This window comes from Pimephales promelas, chromosome 21, assembly GCF_988280905.1.
Source record: "Pimephales promelas chromosome 21, fPimPro1.hap1.1, whole genome shotgun sequence".
In the NCBI taxonomy this organism is placed as follows: domain Eukaryota; kingdom Metazoa; phylum Chordata; class Actinopteri; order Cypriniformes; family Leuciscidae; genus Pimephales; species Pimephales promelas.
The window spans coordinates 16,088,299-16,102,431 of record NC_142789.1 but is presented as its reverse complement, the minus strand read 5'-3'; the positions used below and the strand labels follow the sequence as shown (position 1 = coordinate 16,102,431).

General features: G+C 37.2%; 2 protein-coding genes across 2 annotated transcripts; both read right to left on the bottom strand.

Moving 5' to 3' along the window:
* Positions 1-1,901: 1,901 nt before the first annotated feature.
* LOC120480298 (uncharacterized) lies at positions 1,902-4,130 on the bottom strand. Its single transcript, XM_039673336.2, has 6 exons — positions 3,726-4,130; positions 3,530-3,652; positions 3,327-3,445; positions 3,054-3,201; positions 2,863-2,981; positions 1,902-2,690 (listed from the first exon to the last, which is right to left on the bottom strand). Exons 1-6 carry the CDS (start codon positions 3,955-3,957, stop codon positions 2,169-2,171), a joined length of 1,263 nt encoding a protein of 420 aa, XP_039529270.2. The 5' UTR covers positions 3,958-4,130; the 3' UTR covers positions 1,902-2,168.
* A 3,388-nt stretch (positions 4,131-7,518) lies between these two features.
* LOC120480527 (uncharacterized) lies at positions 7,519-10,962 on the bottom strand. The gene is made up of 3 exons (XM_089125348.1): positions 9,942-10,962; positions 9,732-9,839; positions 7,519-9,616 (listed from the first exon to the last, which is right to left on the bottom strand). Exons 1-3 carry the CDS (start codon positions 10,810-10,812, stop codon positions 7,986-7,988), a joined length of 2,610 nt encoding a protein of 869 aa, XP_088981474.1. The 5' UTR covers positions 10,813-10,962; the 3' UTR covers positions 7,519-7,985.
* Positions 10,963-14,133: the final 3,171 nt, after the last annotated feature.

The following is a 14,133-nucleotide window of genomic DNA, read 5'->3' as shown; positions in this document are numbered from 1 at the left end:
GCACTTTTCTGACACGTTTGTTCAAACACTATATACAATTTTCAACACTTGACAAGCTATAATCCTGGTTATGGCCGTTCCGTTGTCGACAGTCTCATTTGACCAATCGCCGCAGATTCGCGTCACTCAAAGGAGGTGTTGGGGAAAATGAATCGTCGAACGAATCATTTGGGAGTCATTGAGCAAATCAGGTAAGCATAAATGCATATTATAAGACAAATAAAGTGTTTTTTATCCTTGCATGCACGTTAAACTGTTTTTGGGAACTCCTAAAACAAAAATAGGAACATTTCAAATGCTATGATAGGGGCTCTTTAAGAGAAAACATGGGGGGAAAACAGTATATTCACTCACTGAATTAATTAGATTTTCTTTCAGTGTTATAAAACACTGAATAATTAAGTGAAAAGACACTGTTATTATTATTCAGGTCATGTTAACATGGTGTCTAGATCTGTACAGTGACTGAGCAGGAGAACATCCAGCAAACATTGGGTCAGACAAGGGTACTTGATTATTCCTACCTTCATTTCCCAACAGCTTCCTGTGAATGGCACAGTAACTAGTCTCCAATGTGAATGAACATTTTGAATATGCTAGAAGCAGAGGCTGCCATGATTCATCAACTAAGAGGAAACAAAAAATAATAATTAAAAGCTCACTCACCTCTTAGATTGAACTCACAGCAGCTTAACTTTAGCAAGCTGGAACCACTCTTAAAACAATTCAAGTCAAGATGTAGTTCACATTTCCCACTTTAAATTGACTACAGACTCTTGACTATAAACATTGCATACTGCAGAATCTTATGCTTGTATACACTTGAAAATTCAGTCACGTAATGCCAAAATTCGGAACATTTTGTGTCTTTGTTGATAGGACTCAATGAGGTACAATAATTATTTTATTTATTATATAGGTGTTGCAGTACAACAATACAAATTTCAGTATGATACAACACACATTTTAGTCAGGTGGTGGGACACAGCGTCAAACAGAGAGAGAGAGTTTCTAAAAAATGATACATTAATGTATTTTATCCATTAATTAGATTCTGAAATCCACTTTTTGCACAATGTTTTGAGAAAATTATACATGTGATTTGTAATTTGTATGAAATTAGGAAAAACTATATGTTTAAAGCACTTACAAAATATTAAGATAACCGTTTTGAGAGCAGTTGAAAAATGTAATATAGCCTAAAGTAGTCTTGGACTATGTAAAACCATAACAAAGAAAGCAGATTTCTGTTAATCTGGTTTAAAGGGCGATTTTAGGACTAGTCCAAGGACCATCAACTCACCATTTAAACTGCCCTGTCAATCATCTTGTCAGAGTTAAAATCCTCCACATTCAATTTTATTTCCTACCATTTCTGAGAGACATGTACCACATTAATCTGCCAGTATTGGGTTTTTTGTGTAGAATTCATGCATTTGCAATTTGTACAATGACGCATTTAAAAGTTGATGACCAAATATATTCACAATGCTATTGCAGATGAAATATGTGGATAACATTGAATGAATATCTTGGTTAAATGCTGATAAATATTCACTCAAACCTCACTACTTAACCATCCACCATGTTAGTTGAACACTGTTTGACAAAGTTAGTTGAACACTTATATTGTTCATGCCATGGAGCCACACATCAATTTTTATGTGGAAAGAAAGAGTCGACAATCTGGGTATCTTTGAAATATTTCAATATACAATTTGGGACACAAATTCATTTAGGACAGGTAGTATGTGAAATTAATGTCCCAGCTAAGCATATGACACCTAGATCTCACAGCAGCACATGCATGACATTAAGCTTTTGGAGAACTCAACCTTGCTAGTAAGGTCCTGCGGGAGGAACGGCACAGCAATTAAGGAACCAGTAAATAATTCAAAAAGCATTTTGATAGAATTTTACTCAGTTTGTTCCACAGTCCTAGTCTTAGATTGAAAGACAAGACTAGGCATAACCTTAAAAAAAAAAAACACTTATTAGTGTCTCACGGAGTTTTATTAAGCACTACATAAGTAACTGAAATCTCTTCCGGGATCAATTGCCACTTTGGAATACCTCCACACTTACTCATCCCACTCATTCTTTGACCAGTGGATAGAGGATGACCAAACAGAAGACACAGATTTGGGGGATCATTTTTCCTAATGATACTAGGGCATGAATGGGTACTTAACACCAGGAGGCACTAAAGGTTGAAGGCCATAAAACTTTGGGTACAGTGGAGGATAACCTGCAAACTGGGTAGCGGTGTTTGTGGAAGGTTTAGTTGTTGCTTCAAGTGGTCTATTGTAGTGGTACATATAGGGATGAAACATAAGGTACCTGGACTGTTGAGGTGCTACAGGGTAACCTCCAGAATTAAAGTAATACGGATCAAACATTGGCATAGGATACATTTGTTGGAACATTTGGTGGTCAGGGTCTTGAAGTGTAGTCGTCGTCGTCGTAGTAGGTGGCACAGTGGGCGGTACAGGTGTTACATCCGGGCGACCATGAGAATATGGAGGATACCGCCAGGGTCTTCCAACTGGGAAAGGGTAAAACATTTGTTGACTGTCAGTTGGGTCCTGGAGCGGTTCAATGGTTGTTGGGGCCAGTGTTGGTTGTGTCAAAGGGCAAGAAAGAGTCACTTCCCGGTCACCATACATCAAAGGGAGCTGCATATCAGTATCCTGAGGAAGACATGAACCAACTATATGTACAGTAGTTAACCTTTGAAGTGGATATAAACCTCCAAAGTTATACATGAATTTTGAACAATAGCCGTTCTTATAGGACAACTTTGATTAATTTTTAAAAGTTGACTACTGTAGTTGAATCAAACAAGGCACTCTGTTTTTATACCTTAAATTCCCAACAGCTTCCTGTGAATGGCGCAGTGACAACCAATGAACCGTCAACTGTCTCCAATGTGAGTGAACATTTCGAATATGCTAGAAGCAGAGGCTGCCATGATCCATCAACTATGAGGAAAGAGAAATTTATTAAAAGCTCACTCACCTCTTAGATTAAACTCAAAGAATTAAGTGACTTGCCTTGAACTTTAACATTATCTGCTCTGACAGCAAGAGAAATAATCATTTCAGAAGGGAAGCAAGACACTGTGGGGAGGGGAGGACTCACAGGGCAAGACATTTGCACTGGAGCCCCCATTATAAAGAGTGGCAAAATATAACGCCCACACTGTTAGGAGATTTGGGAAGAAAAAATAATAGAAAACCATTATAATAAAAATCATGCAAGGCCCACTTCTCATTAGTTTGCAGCAGAGCTACAGTGCACTTGTCATCTTTAACATGCAGACTAACCTGTTGTCTGACATGACAGGCCTGGTATGAAGCATCAAGAGAAACATCTCTGCGTGCCCGCTTCAGTGAGAAACCACAGCTGTCTGGCATCTCAGTCAAAGGCACTGGTGACTCAACTCCTGATTAAGAAGTTTGAAAGATAAAAAAAAACATTCAAGTAATGTTTAAAATAAAAAAAGCCCTACACCTCCAAAACAACTTGCCTCGATCAACCAGCAAGTGTGGCATCCTTATTTGTCCTGGAATGCGCAATGTCATTGAATCATTTCCACATTGCACAAAGGGACCCAGACGTCGCAGCTTCTTTTTAGCAAGGTGGAACCGCTCTTAAAAACAATTCAAGTTAAGTTGTACTTCCCATTTAAAAGTAGATCCCTTTTTAAACTAAACTCAAATCACCTTCTTCATTTGACTGGTATTTGACAGATGGTTCTGCTGACCTCAGCCCAGATATTTCCATTTCTTTATCAGATACAACTTGAGGACCAATTAAAAGTTTGCCAAATTGGACAGTGTTTTCAGAGACTGCTCTGTAAGCAGCACCAGTTTCAGAAAAGGATGCAGGACTAGCCATTAAAGTCAACATAGTCACAGACATTGTGAAAAGTAAGATGCCCTTTGTCCAAGGCATGGTGAGTTTGTTGTACTACTTAACAAAACACCAAAAGAAAGAGAAAAGCAAAACACACACAAAAAATATCCAAAATTACTATACAACTTTCGTCTATAAACATTGACAAGCTTATTCTTATTCTTCTTGACAAGCTTATTGAGACATAATGTGCTTGTTGTACTCACTTTTGAATCATTCGCTGATACAGGTTGACCAATCAAATCTATTCCTCTTCCTTAATCAACTTGTTGTTTTCACCTGTGCCTCATTAAGCTGAGAAAGAACTATACTGCAGAGTAGTTGCTATACTTGTTTGCCAATGAAAATTTAGTCAAGTAATGCCAAAATTCAGAACATTTGGTGTCTTTGTTGATAGGTCTCAATAAGGTACAATAATCACTTTATTGTAATGCAGGATTCAGAGGTTTCACAGTATATAGGCAACAATAAACGTTTTATTGTATGATACAAATAGCATACAAATTTATGTGTTAATATATATACAGAGTCAAACAAAAATTGCTCATTAATGTATTTTATCCATTCCACTGTAGTTAAATAGTATAGATTATTGTGTCCATTTCCTATTTAAAAAAATATAAATCTGCTATTTTGCATGTTGAAAGTGCTAAACTAAACGACTGACGTCACCTCCACTCGCAATGCTTGTTCAGTAATCTCTCAGTGACCCTTGGGATGGCCGTATCGTTCTCCCACACTTTTCTAATGTTCCCCGCGCCCAGTTGTTCCTGATTTCGGTTATTGTATTGGTTCAAATCTTGAAAAAATCATGTATTGGGTTTTGCGGATTTTTTGTTTTAGATTATGTCTCTCACAGTGGACATGCACATACGATGACAATTTCAGACCTCTCCATGATTTCTAACTGGGAGAACTTAGCAAAATAGCTGGGTGTTCAAATACTTATTTTCTTCACTGTAAATAAATAAAAACCATTCATGCATATCATGAGGTTTCATATTACATTGGCAACAATACGAATTTTATTGTATGATAAAAAATAACATTCACATTTTAGTCATGTGTCTGTCAACCAGAGAGAGCTGATTCAGTGAAAAAAGATTCAATCCATTACACTTTGGTTAAATAGTATACATTTTAAAATAAATCAAAAATAATACAAAAATCACATTATACAATACTATAGTTTCACACTATACAATACTATAGTAGAATCACACTGTACAATTCTATAGTTCATTGTTTCCATTTCAAAACATATGAATATGCTATTTTGCATTTGGAAAGTGCTAAACTAAAAGATTGACTTCACCTCCACTTGCTATGCTTATGCAGTAATCTCAGTGACCCTTGGGATGGCTGTATCTCACTCCTACACTTTTCTAATGTTCCCTGCACACTGTTATTCAAAAGTAACCTGATCCTATTTTGGTTATTGTATTGGTTCAAATCTTGAAAATGGGTTGTTCAAAAGAAAAAAGGGGGATCTGAAATCAGATAAGATCTCAAAATCCAATCTTGGTTTTGATTTGGATCAAATCGTGAGTATGCTGTTAATTTTGTTTTAGTAAGATTGGGATAGCTTTTAAAAAATCAGGATTATCCTGATCCCAGTAGAAGGGAACAAAAATATTAAAACTTTAAAACTTGTCAAACATTAGTATCATGTAATATATACACACATTTATATTTCTATTAATATATTAACATCAAAACTATAATGTGTTCTCTGTTGATCTGATAATACATTCAGCTGAAGATATATAACCTCCTAAAACCCAGAAATAATATTTTTTAATCTATAATTTTTTCAAAAAATAAGTTTGTGTGATATTAAAATGTTATGCTATGTCCACTATAGTGGACAGGACTCAGTTGTTTAACAAATAAAATTACACGCATAGGCAAAAAAACAATGTTGTTGGTTTTTTTTCTTTCATTTAATCAATTTTTAGGTTTCAGAATCTTTTTAATCAATCTTTGCATAAAATTCATAATTCATACACAATTTTACTTTATTCAATAGATGGGTAAAATGGCCATAAATATACCGTAGTTCCATTCAGTGTATCTATACACTGTTTCTAATTTGCATATTAGGGCAACATGTGATAAAAGAGCTATTATTGTTAGATTTTATCATGGAAATAAATAAACAACATTTTCATAATAATATCTTATATATCATAGGAATATTGATCAATAATTTCTTTCCCTATTTACTTGCTGTGTCTCCCAGAATCCCTGATAAACATACAAACTACAGAGGACATGTATGAAATCAATGCCCTGATTTGTAACAAAATTCTGATTAGAAACCCCATAACATTTTCCTGAGAAGTTGATTTAGTTGTTTGATTTGATTTGATTTGATTTTGAAATGTATAAATGAATAAGTCATTTTTAAAGACTATATGGGGCATTTCTGTCATGGTGAAACTTCCAAACATTTGGTATCTCTGAAATGCCATGAATGTAGCCTGACTTCGTCATACTCATATTCTTGTCAGAATATGAGTCTGAAACCGCTCCGTAGGGCTTTGATTATGAGGCGTGTCTTAACCGAACCAGGAAAAAAAAACTCTGCACTCAATTGGATAGTCGGTAGACCTACAACCAATCAGAGCAACGCAGTAAGTCAACTACTTTGCATACAGTTGTCAACTACAGAACTTACTTATTTTAGAAGTTAAATAACGAGTGTTGCTTTTTTTTCTTGGTCCTCCATGAGTGCGACCAAAGGAGAAACCACAACGACCACAGGCTTTTCATTACATCCCATCTTCTTAGCGACCATCGGAGCCAGCTGATAAGTTACACTTTTCCCGAATTATGTAGGAAGGACGGCAAAAATATCTTTCTGATCGACAAATGCCTTGATTGCAGTTTTCTGTTCGTCTATTAAATTGAATGCGCTGTCGATTTATTTCACAACAGACATGACAGCGGAATCTATACACCTCAATTCTCCAGCTGCAGTCATCTTTGAGGGAAACCAGTTAAGCGCTCTTTGATAACGTGATGATTACGTCCCTGCAGATCACCTGTCCATCATCATATAAAGCCCACCCTGGCAATTTGATTGGCGCAAACATTTTTTGCCTGATCATAATTACTCCTCAATGGATCGAGTCCAGACCGAACTTCCCGACCAAAAAATGTTGTGGGCGGGGTTCGGACTGCAATCCAGGCTACCATGAATGTGCTCTTTTGGCTCGTTTCCACTGAGTGGTAAGGTACAGTACAGTTCGGTATACGGTATGCAATTATTTGCATTTCCACTGTCAAAAGTTGTGAATGGTACCAAAAAAACGAACCGTACCGTACCACTTTTTGGGTACCCTTCCGTTGGGGTACCTAGCACAGTGGTACGGTACTAAAAGGTGGAGCTAGACTCACTGCCGAACGGTGATTGGTTGACAGAGTATCGTCACTTGCGCATGCTACATTAAGTTCTCTTGGGGGAGTTAGTACTCGAGCCAGTATCTTTGTTAGCTGGGGGGATGGGTCACACAACATTATCACAGAGGGGTCCATCTGATCCCAATGTTGAAAAAAAAAATTATATCTCGATATTTTCTGGGATTTTGTCGATAAAGTTAATTAAAAAATATTTTCTGAGACTACAGGTTCAAGCCTGTGGAGAGCTGACTCACATCATATTCTGTGTGGTGGCAGTTAACAACAGTGACAGAAATACATGTTGTTCTTTACATAGCTAGCATCAAGTATTGTGAAATGTTCTGCATTTCGAGAAATGATTATCAAGATTTGGAAATCTGAAAAGTTGATTATCTCGGGGTGATTCAATACAATTTTGCCTTGAACAACTAGCACAAAACACTTAGGGGCAAGGCCCTTGAAGGCAGCATATTCATACACAGACAAACAGAGAGAAAGTTTCCAAAAATGACTAATTATTTTATGTATTTTATCCATTAAACTCCAGTCAATGAGAATATAAGAATAACATTACTTATTATTGTTTCCATTGTTTATTTAAAAATATATAAATGTGCTATTTTGCATGTGGAAAGTGCTAAAGTACTAAACTTCTTAGTAGTTCAAAGACTAGAGAAGTCATCTCCACTCGCTATAATGATGCAGTCATTTTCCACAGTGACTCTTGGGATGATTGTATCTCTCTCCCACACTTTCCTAATGGTCTCTGGAGTCAAGGAAGCCAGGGGCTCAATCACAGACACTTCAGTATGTTGTATTGCAGTCCCAAGATGCTCAGGGGAGTTAGAACTCGAGCTAGTATCCAAAGCCCACCTATAGGCTTTGCTAGCTGTGGTAGTCGGTGACACAATATTTTCGAAGAGTGGTCCACCTGACCCCTCATTTTGGGTCCAGGAAGGTGAAGAAGGGGAGAAAAGGTTACCTACACCAAGCAAGTGGGCATGATGGAGGGCGTTGTCAATGCTATGATGGAGGTTGATGGGTGAAGGGGGATGAAGGTCAAACTCAATAAGTGAGAGAATGCACTCATGTTCTTGCCATTCCACAACGCTAGTCGACAGAGGAGAGGCATGGTGGTCGTAACTGTCGTTATACAGGACACCTCCACCAATAACTCCCACATTATCATGCACTGTCAAGATTGAGGTCGCTGGAGTTACATGGTTTCGGATCACCGACTGGCTGACATTTGTACGGGACTGCCTGTGACCTTTCCAGTTATTTGGCAACAGTTCAGCCCAGTTCTTATCCCGTCTCCACCAATGGCCCATTTGTAACCTGTCCAACAGCCTGTTCCCCCCACTCTTAGCTGTCTGCTTACTTCCTTGTGGTCTCCAGAACACCCTAGATCCCAGTAGTAGAAGAGAGAAACTCCAGGCCAGCTCAAGCAGTCTTGCCGAGAGTTGCCCGAACCACCAGCCCCACCCAAATCTCCGCCAGTCACCAAGTAACCCATAAAGCCAGAGGACACTATAGATTTGCAGAGTGCAGGAAAACATCCCAAGGAGGGAGCACAGCAACAGTACGCGCCTGACACTGTTTTCTAAGCTTTTCGGAGCACTCCACCTTGTTAGAGCGGACCTGTGGGAGATGCAGAGGTGCTTTAGACACTGGAACAAGATTCCTAAACACATCAGTAATCCCCAGCAAATAGTAAATGACTGCAACATTAATGGCAGTGCTGGCAACAAAGTTTTGGATAGAAGGTCAGCCACCAGGAGGGAGATACAGTGCAGTGCTGCCAGTCCCCCAGTCACTGAAAGCCGTTGAGGTGATGTTTCTTCCCTCAGAGCAAAAAGTGCCAAGGTGACATGGGCCCAGAGCAGTAAGGGAATTGGTAAATTATACAAAGCAGTGAGGGCAGGGCGAGGCAGAATGTTTCTGGTACCATACGGGTCAATTATGAGCTGTACAAATCGAAGCAGACCTGTTAGCAGAAGCAGAATGTTCGCAAGAGTGAATGTCTTGCAAAAGGGGTTGACCATATTAGTCCCAACGATCACTCCAAAAATTGCAGCAACCACCACCAACAGAAACAGTGCCGCTGAGCCAAACACATGGACCTCCCAAGCAAAGGTTAGTGTCCGTTTCAAATCCTCCCACTGTAGCCGGGTCACATTGCCACCGGTGGAGACCACGCATGGGCCTAGTATGCATGTACCTATGACACTAGATAGATCACTCGCTGTTAATGGTCCAAAAATACGTCCAAACCATTCTGGATTTTCGTAATCTATAATGAAAGTGGAGAACATTTTAGTTAGAACACTCAACAAGTTATTTTTCTCTTATAAAAGAGTGTAAAAGTTGTCAACTGTTTTAGTGGAAATGGCAATATTTATGACTACCTTTGTTTTTTGAGTTTGTGGCTCTGTTTTTTGCTTGCAAAACAGATGTAGTTGTGGAAGATGACCCCACAGATAAATCAGAGGTAGTCCCTTCATGACTCTCCATACCTAAAATTCATACAAATAATCACTGTTTCTTTCCTTGGTTTGCTTACATTGCTCTTTTTTATTTATTCAGAACTGACAGTGGTTTTTCAAAAAAACACTCACCAGTCTTTAATGGAGGTGTGGCTGCTGGCAGATGGCTGGTGACATGACGTTCCTCTCCCACCATGAGATTCTCAAATGACCCTTGGGTTGAGCCAGACTGCGTCATAAGCGTGCCATTGTGCCCTGATGTTTCAGGCTTTGTGATGGAACTTAAAATCTGTCTGAAAACATTATACTTTGTTTCTTGAGAAGTCTTCCAGTTTTCTTCGTTGTTTACCTCTGCATTTGTATTAAATGTCTCTAAATCCATATTGACTGGAAAGTTTTCAGTAGTGTTTTTCTCTGTAAATGGTTTGATGGTTGTCAACAAAGGCTGGTCTTTGTTCATTCTGTCATTCTGTTCATAATGTCTTTGTTTATTTATGTGGGTGTTTGTAGTCAACTGAACAACCACGGTGGACGTGGCTTCCGCGGGTGCACTGCTATTGTTTGCTAAAATGACATCTTCACCATCATCATCAATATACTGGGTTAGTTTTTGTGGAATTGGAGGGGAATGTAGAGCACCTAACTCTTCTACCTCAAAATCTTGTTTCTCGACTCCGTCTGAAACGAACATGTCCATCTTCAGTGGACCACTAGAGGGCATCATAACCTCAAGGCTCTGCTGAAGTCCACTTCCTTCCCCAGAGCCATCGTTTACGCTAAAGTTGGGCCAAAGAGGTAAAAGCAAGTCTTTGGACAACGTATTGTCAACTCTTTCCTCATTCCAGTTTGAGTGATGTGTTGCGGGTACAGTTTTTGGAGAGCGATCAATTGCCTGAATACTCAGGTTGTTATGGTTTAAGGGTTGTGTTGAGTTAGTGCCAAGGGAAGTGACAGGTTTCTGGAGAAGAGGCAGTCCAAAAATCAGAGTGAGGAGCCAAGCCATTTCCAAAGGCTGTCGAGCAAAAACGGTGAACAACAGGATACAATAATTAAAAATAGCCCACTTTTAGAAGCTATATGCTTTTCAAAGTGAACGTGAATAACATTCCCCAAATCAAATCTAGATAAATGTACAATATATTAATATAGGATGTAATTATACGGGTTATGAAAAAAGGTTGAAAGTTTGGTCCTAAATTAGGTCACAACCTAAATTAGGTCACAACCTAAATTAGGTCACAACCTAAGACTATGCAGTCAGTTACAATCATATTTGGCTATCACTTTTTAATTCTTTCTTTTTTATTTTTACTAAACTGGTGCTTCTTACAGCTTCTGTAATGTGCCATTTGTCAATTTATATTAAATTTTACAATGTATGTCAATAACTTTATTTTACTATATCTTTCGGTTTGTTTATAGCATACAAAATTTGCAAAAACAACTTTATAGCATTCTTGAGTGAACAGCATTCTTTAGTGAACATATATGACCTGCAATAATTTAAAAGGTTTACTAAAATTAAATAGCTTTAGGTGTGAAGGCTGTTACTGAAATTGACATATTACCTTTAAAAATATAGTGGCATCCTATATCGTTAATATATTTAAAATATAAAATATAACTACAATGATGACTCAAGAGCAACAAACAGCAAAATAACAAAATAGAAAAGGTAACATCATCAAAAACTAGATTCAACTATTAATATTTATTTATTCCTATTGTTTTGAGACAGTAAATATTTGCTTAAATATTTGTGTAAATGTCTACCTTTCCAGCTTACTGTTGCTGGACTACCTTGTATGCAAAATTGACTACAACGATTTGTTAGAATTAAAACAGAAACTCCAAATACATCTCACAGAAGCCTTTGGACACTTACCTGTAGTTCCCGAGGTCAGCCGTAAAGTGAATATCACGGTTCTTTTTAGTGTTTCCCAGATCACTTTGAGGTATTACTGGTGCTGTCGTCATTGAATGTTGTCTTAAAACTGCTGCATCTGTGTGCTGATGCTTATGGTGCTACCTGACGTTTCACTGTAATCTTGCTGCCATCTGGTTGATGTCCTGCTGAACAGGGTTCTGATCCCCAATCCTAACAACAAAAGCTACAAACCTCAGGAGCTTTGAAATGTCAGTGTAACATTTAAATGAAATGATATCAATTCAAGACCATCTGTAGTCTTTAAAAAATTCAGGAAAAAATCTCTTTCAATGTTGTGTCTCTGTTCTTTTCTGGTATCACAGATGTGTAAAGGTAATCTCTTCAATGTAAGGGATTTCAGTAAGACAATTAGTTCACTAAACCAGTCTGTTCCTAAGCATACTGAAAGCAAACAAACACACAAAATACATTTAAAAAAATACCATCACACAGCTGGCATAATGTATTTACCATGAAATATTATTCTGTCACATCTAATTTTTATTGTTTTATTTATTTAAATCACTAGTGACGGTTCCCCTTTGCCAGTTCGACCATGTTAGACTAATACCCATCACTTACTTGGTTTTTGATGCTAACCTGCCATGTGAGGCTTAATGTGTTAGAGAAAACATGGCTTTAACCAGATCTTCTTTGAATGCCAAACACACTCACACACAAATCTACTCAGAGAAGAGGTATTTTACCTTCTTAAAATGTTCAAAGTACAAATAGTTTTTAATTGATATACATTATTTTAGATATAGCTACTGAATGGCAAAAATGATATTGAAGTAAAACCAATAATGCTATTATTCTTTTGTAGGTGAAGGAGGTTCTACGCAAATTGTATGCAAATATAAAAACACACACACACACACACACACTATATATATATATATATATATATATATATATATATATATATATAATGCATTCATATACATCCATGTTGGTATAAGTTATTGGCTTGAGGTCTTTTCATAATTTTAAGGCATAAATATATTGGGGCAGCTTGAACAGATGAGCTTGAGTGATGCTTTCATATACAGTGTATATATATATATATATATATATATATATATATATATATATATATATATATATGAAGAGTTCAGATGCAAAAGCCTCTAAATGCCATTTGAAATTTTCTTCTAAAATTACCATTTTTATCAAGCTTGACTATTTAAGTTCAGTAATTTCACTTAAATGACAATTAGTAGGTAATCGTCATTGCCATTTAAGTGAAATTACTGAACTTAAATATACAAGCTTGATAAAAATGATCATTTTATAATAAAATTTCAAATGGCACTTAGAGGCTTTTGCATCTGAACTCTTCATATATATATAAGCCTACAGCATATGAAAGCAGGGTATATTACAAAATATCTATGATGTTGTAAAAATGTCACAATGTTCCAAGCAGTTTTTTTCTCTCATTTTATCCTTTTTTACATAGGCTACAGTGTGTTTGGCATGTGTTTGTTAACTTTAATTCTTGATTTTAAACATTGTCATAAATAGTTTAATGTGTAGCTCTTTGCAAAAATGAGGATATAGAATTAGGCTAGATATTTGATTTCACATAGGGGCCTACTGATCTTTTGATATTTATAAATGTGGTGTGCTGAAATAGTAAATTATTAAATGGCTTGTGGAGAGTTTTACATTTATCCAAATTATTGGACAAGGTCACTGTGGGGTTAAGAGAGAGACCGTGGGAATTAACTCTTTCTGAACTCAAAACAGTCAAATGTCATACGACTCACAGCATATCTCATCCGGTCCACCTTAAGAGCTCAGTCAGGCAGGCTTTTGCAGGGCAACCAGGGGGAGGCCCTCACAGACACATGCTTAGCACTTTAAGGCGGACTGGAGCGAATAAAGCTTCGCTTAAAGGCACAAGCACGCTGAAATGACATAGCCTGTAACCTACTGAATGACTTTTTTTTACAACTTAATCTCGCTCTGTACGTAGCATACATTATGACACGCAATGTATTTATAATAGGCTACATAAAGTATATATATTTTTTCAATTGATTTTGAAGTCAGTTTTTTCTATATAACTTATTTCTTGAAAATGACTCTCATTAATAAAGGCAACGTATTATAGAATGCAATCATAAGCAGTTGTTCCACAGAAAGTATGGAAAACAAACATTTTGGGGCGCCTAATTTACAGCCTTTATAATTTGTTTCATCAAATTAGTGTATTTATACCAAAATCATAGCAATGGCAGCGCAGTAGGTATGTATTTTATGTTACAGTGAAGCCGTTAACATAAAGAGCCATACAGAGCGAATGCGCGCACCCGTGCAGGTTGCTGACGAGCTGAAACTAGTGTTGCCATGTCCGCTACACTATGATTGTGGACTGTTAAACCCTCCCAA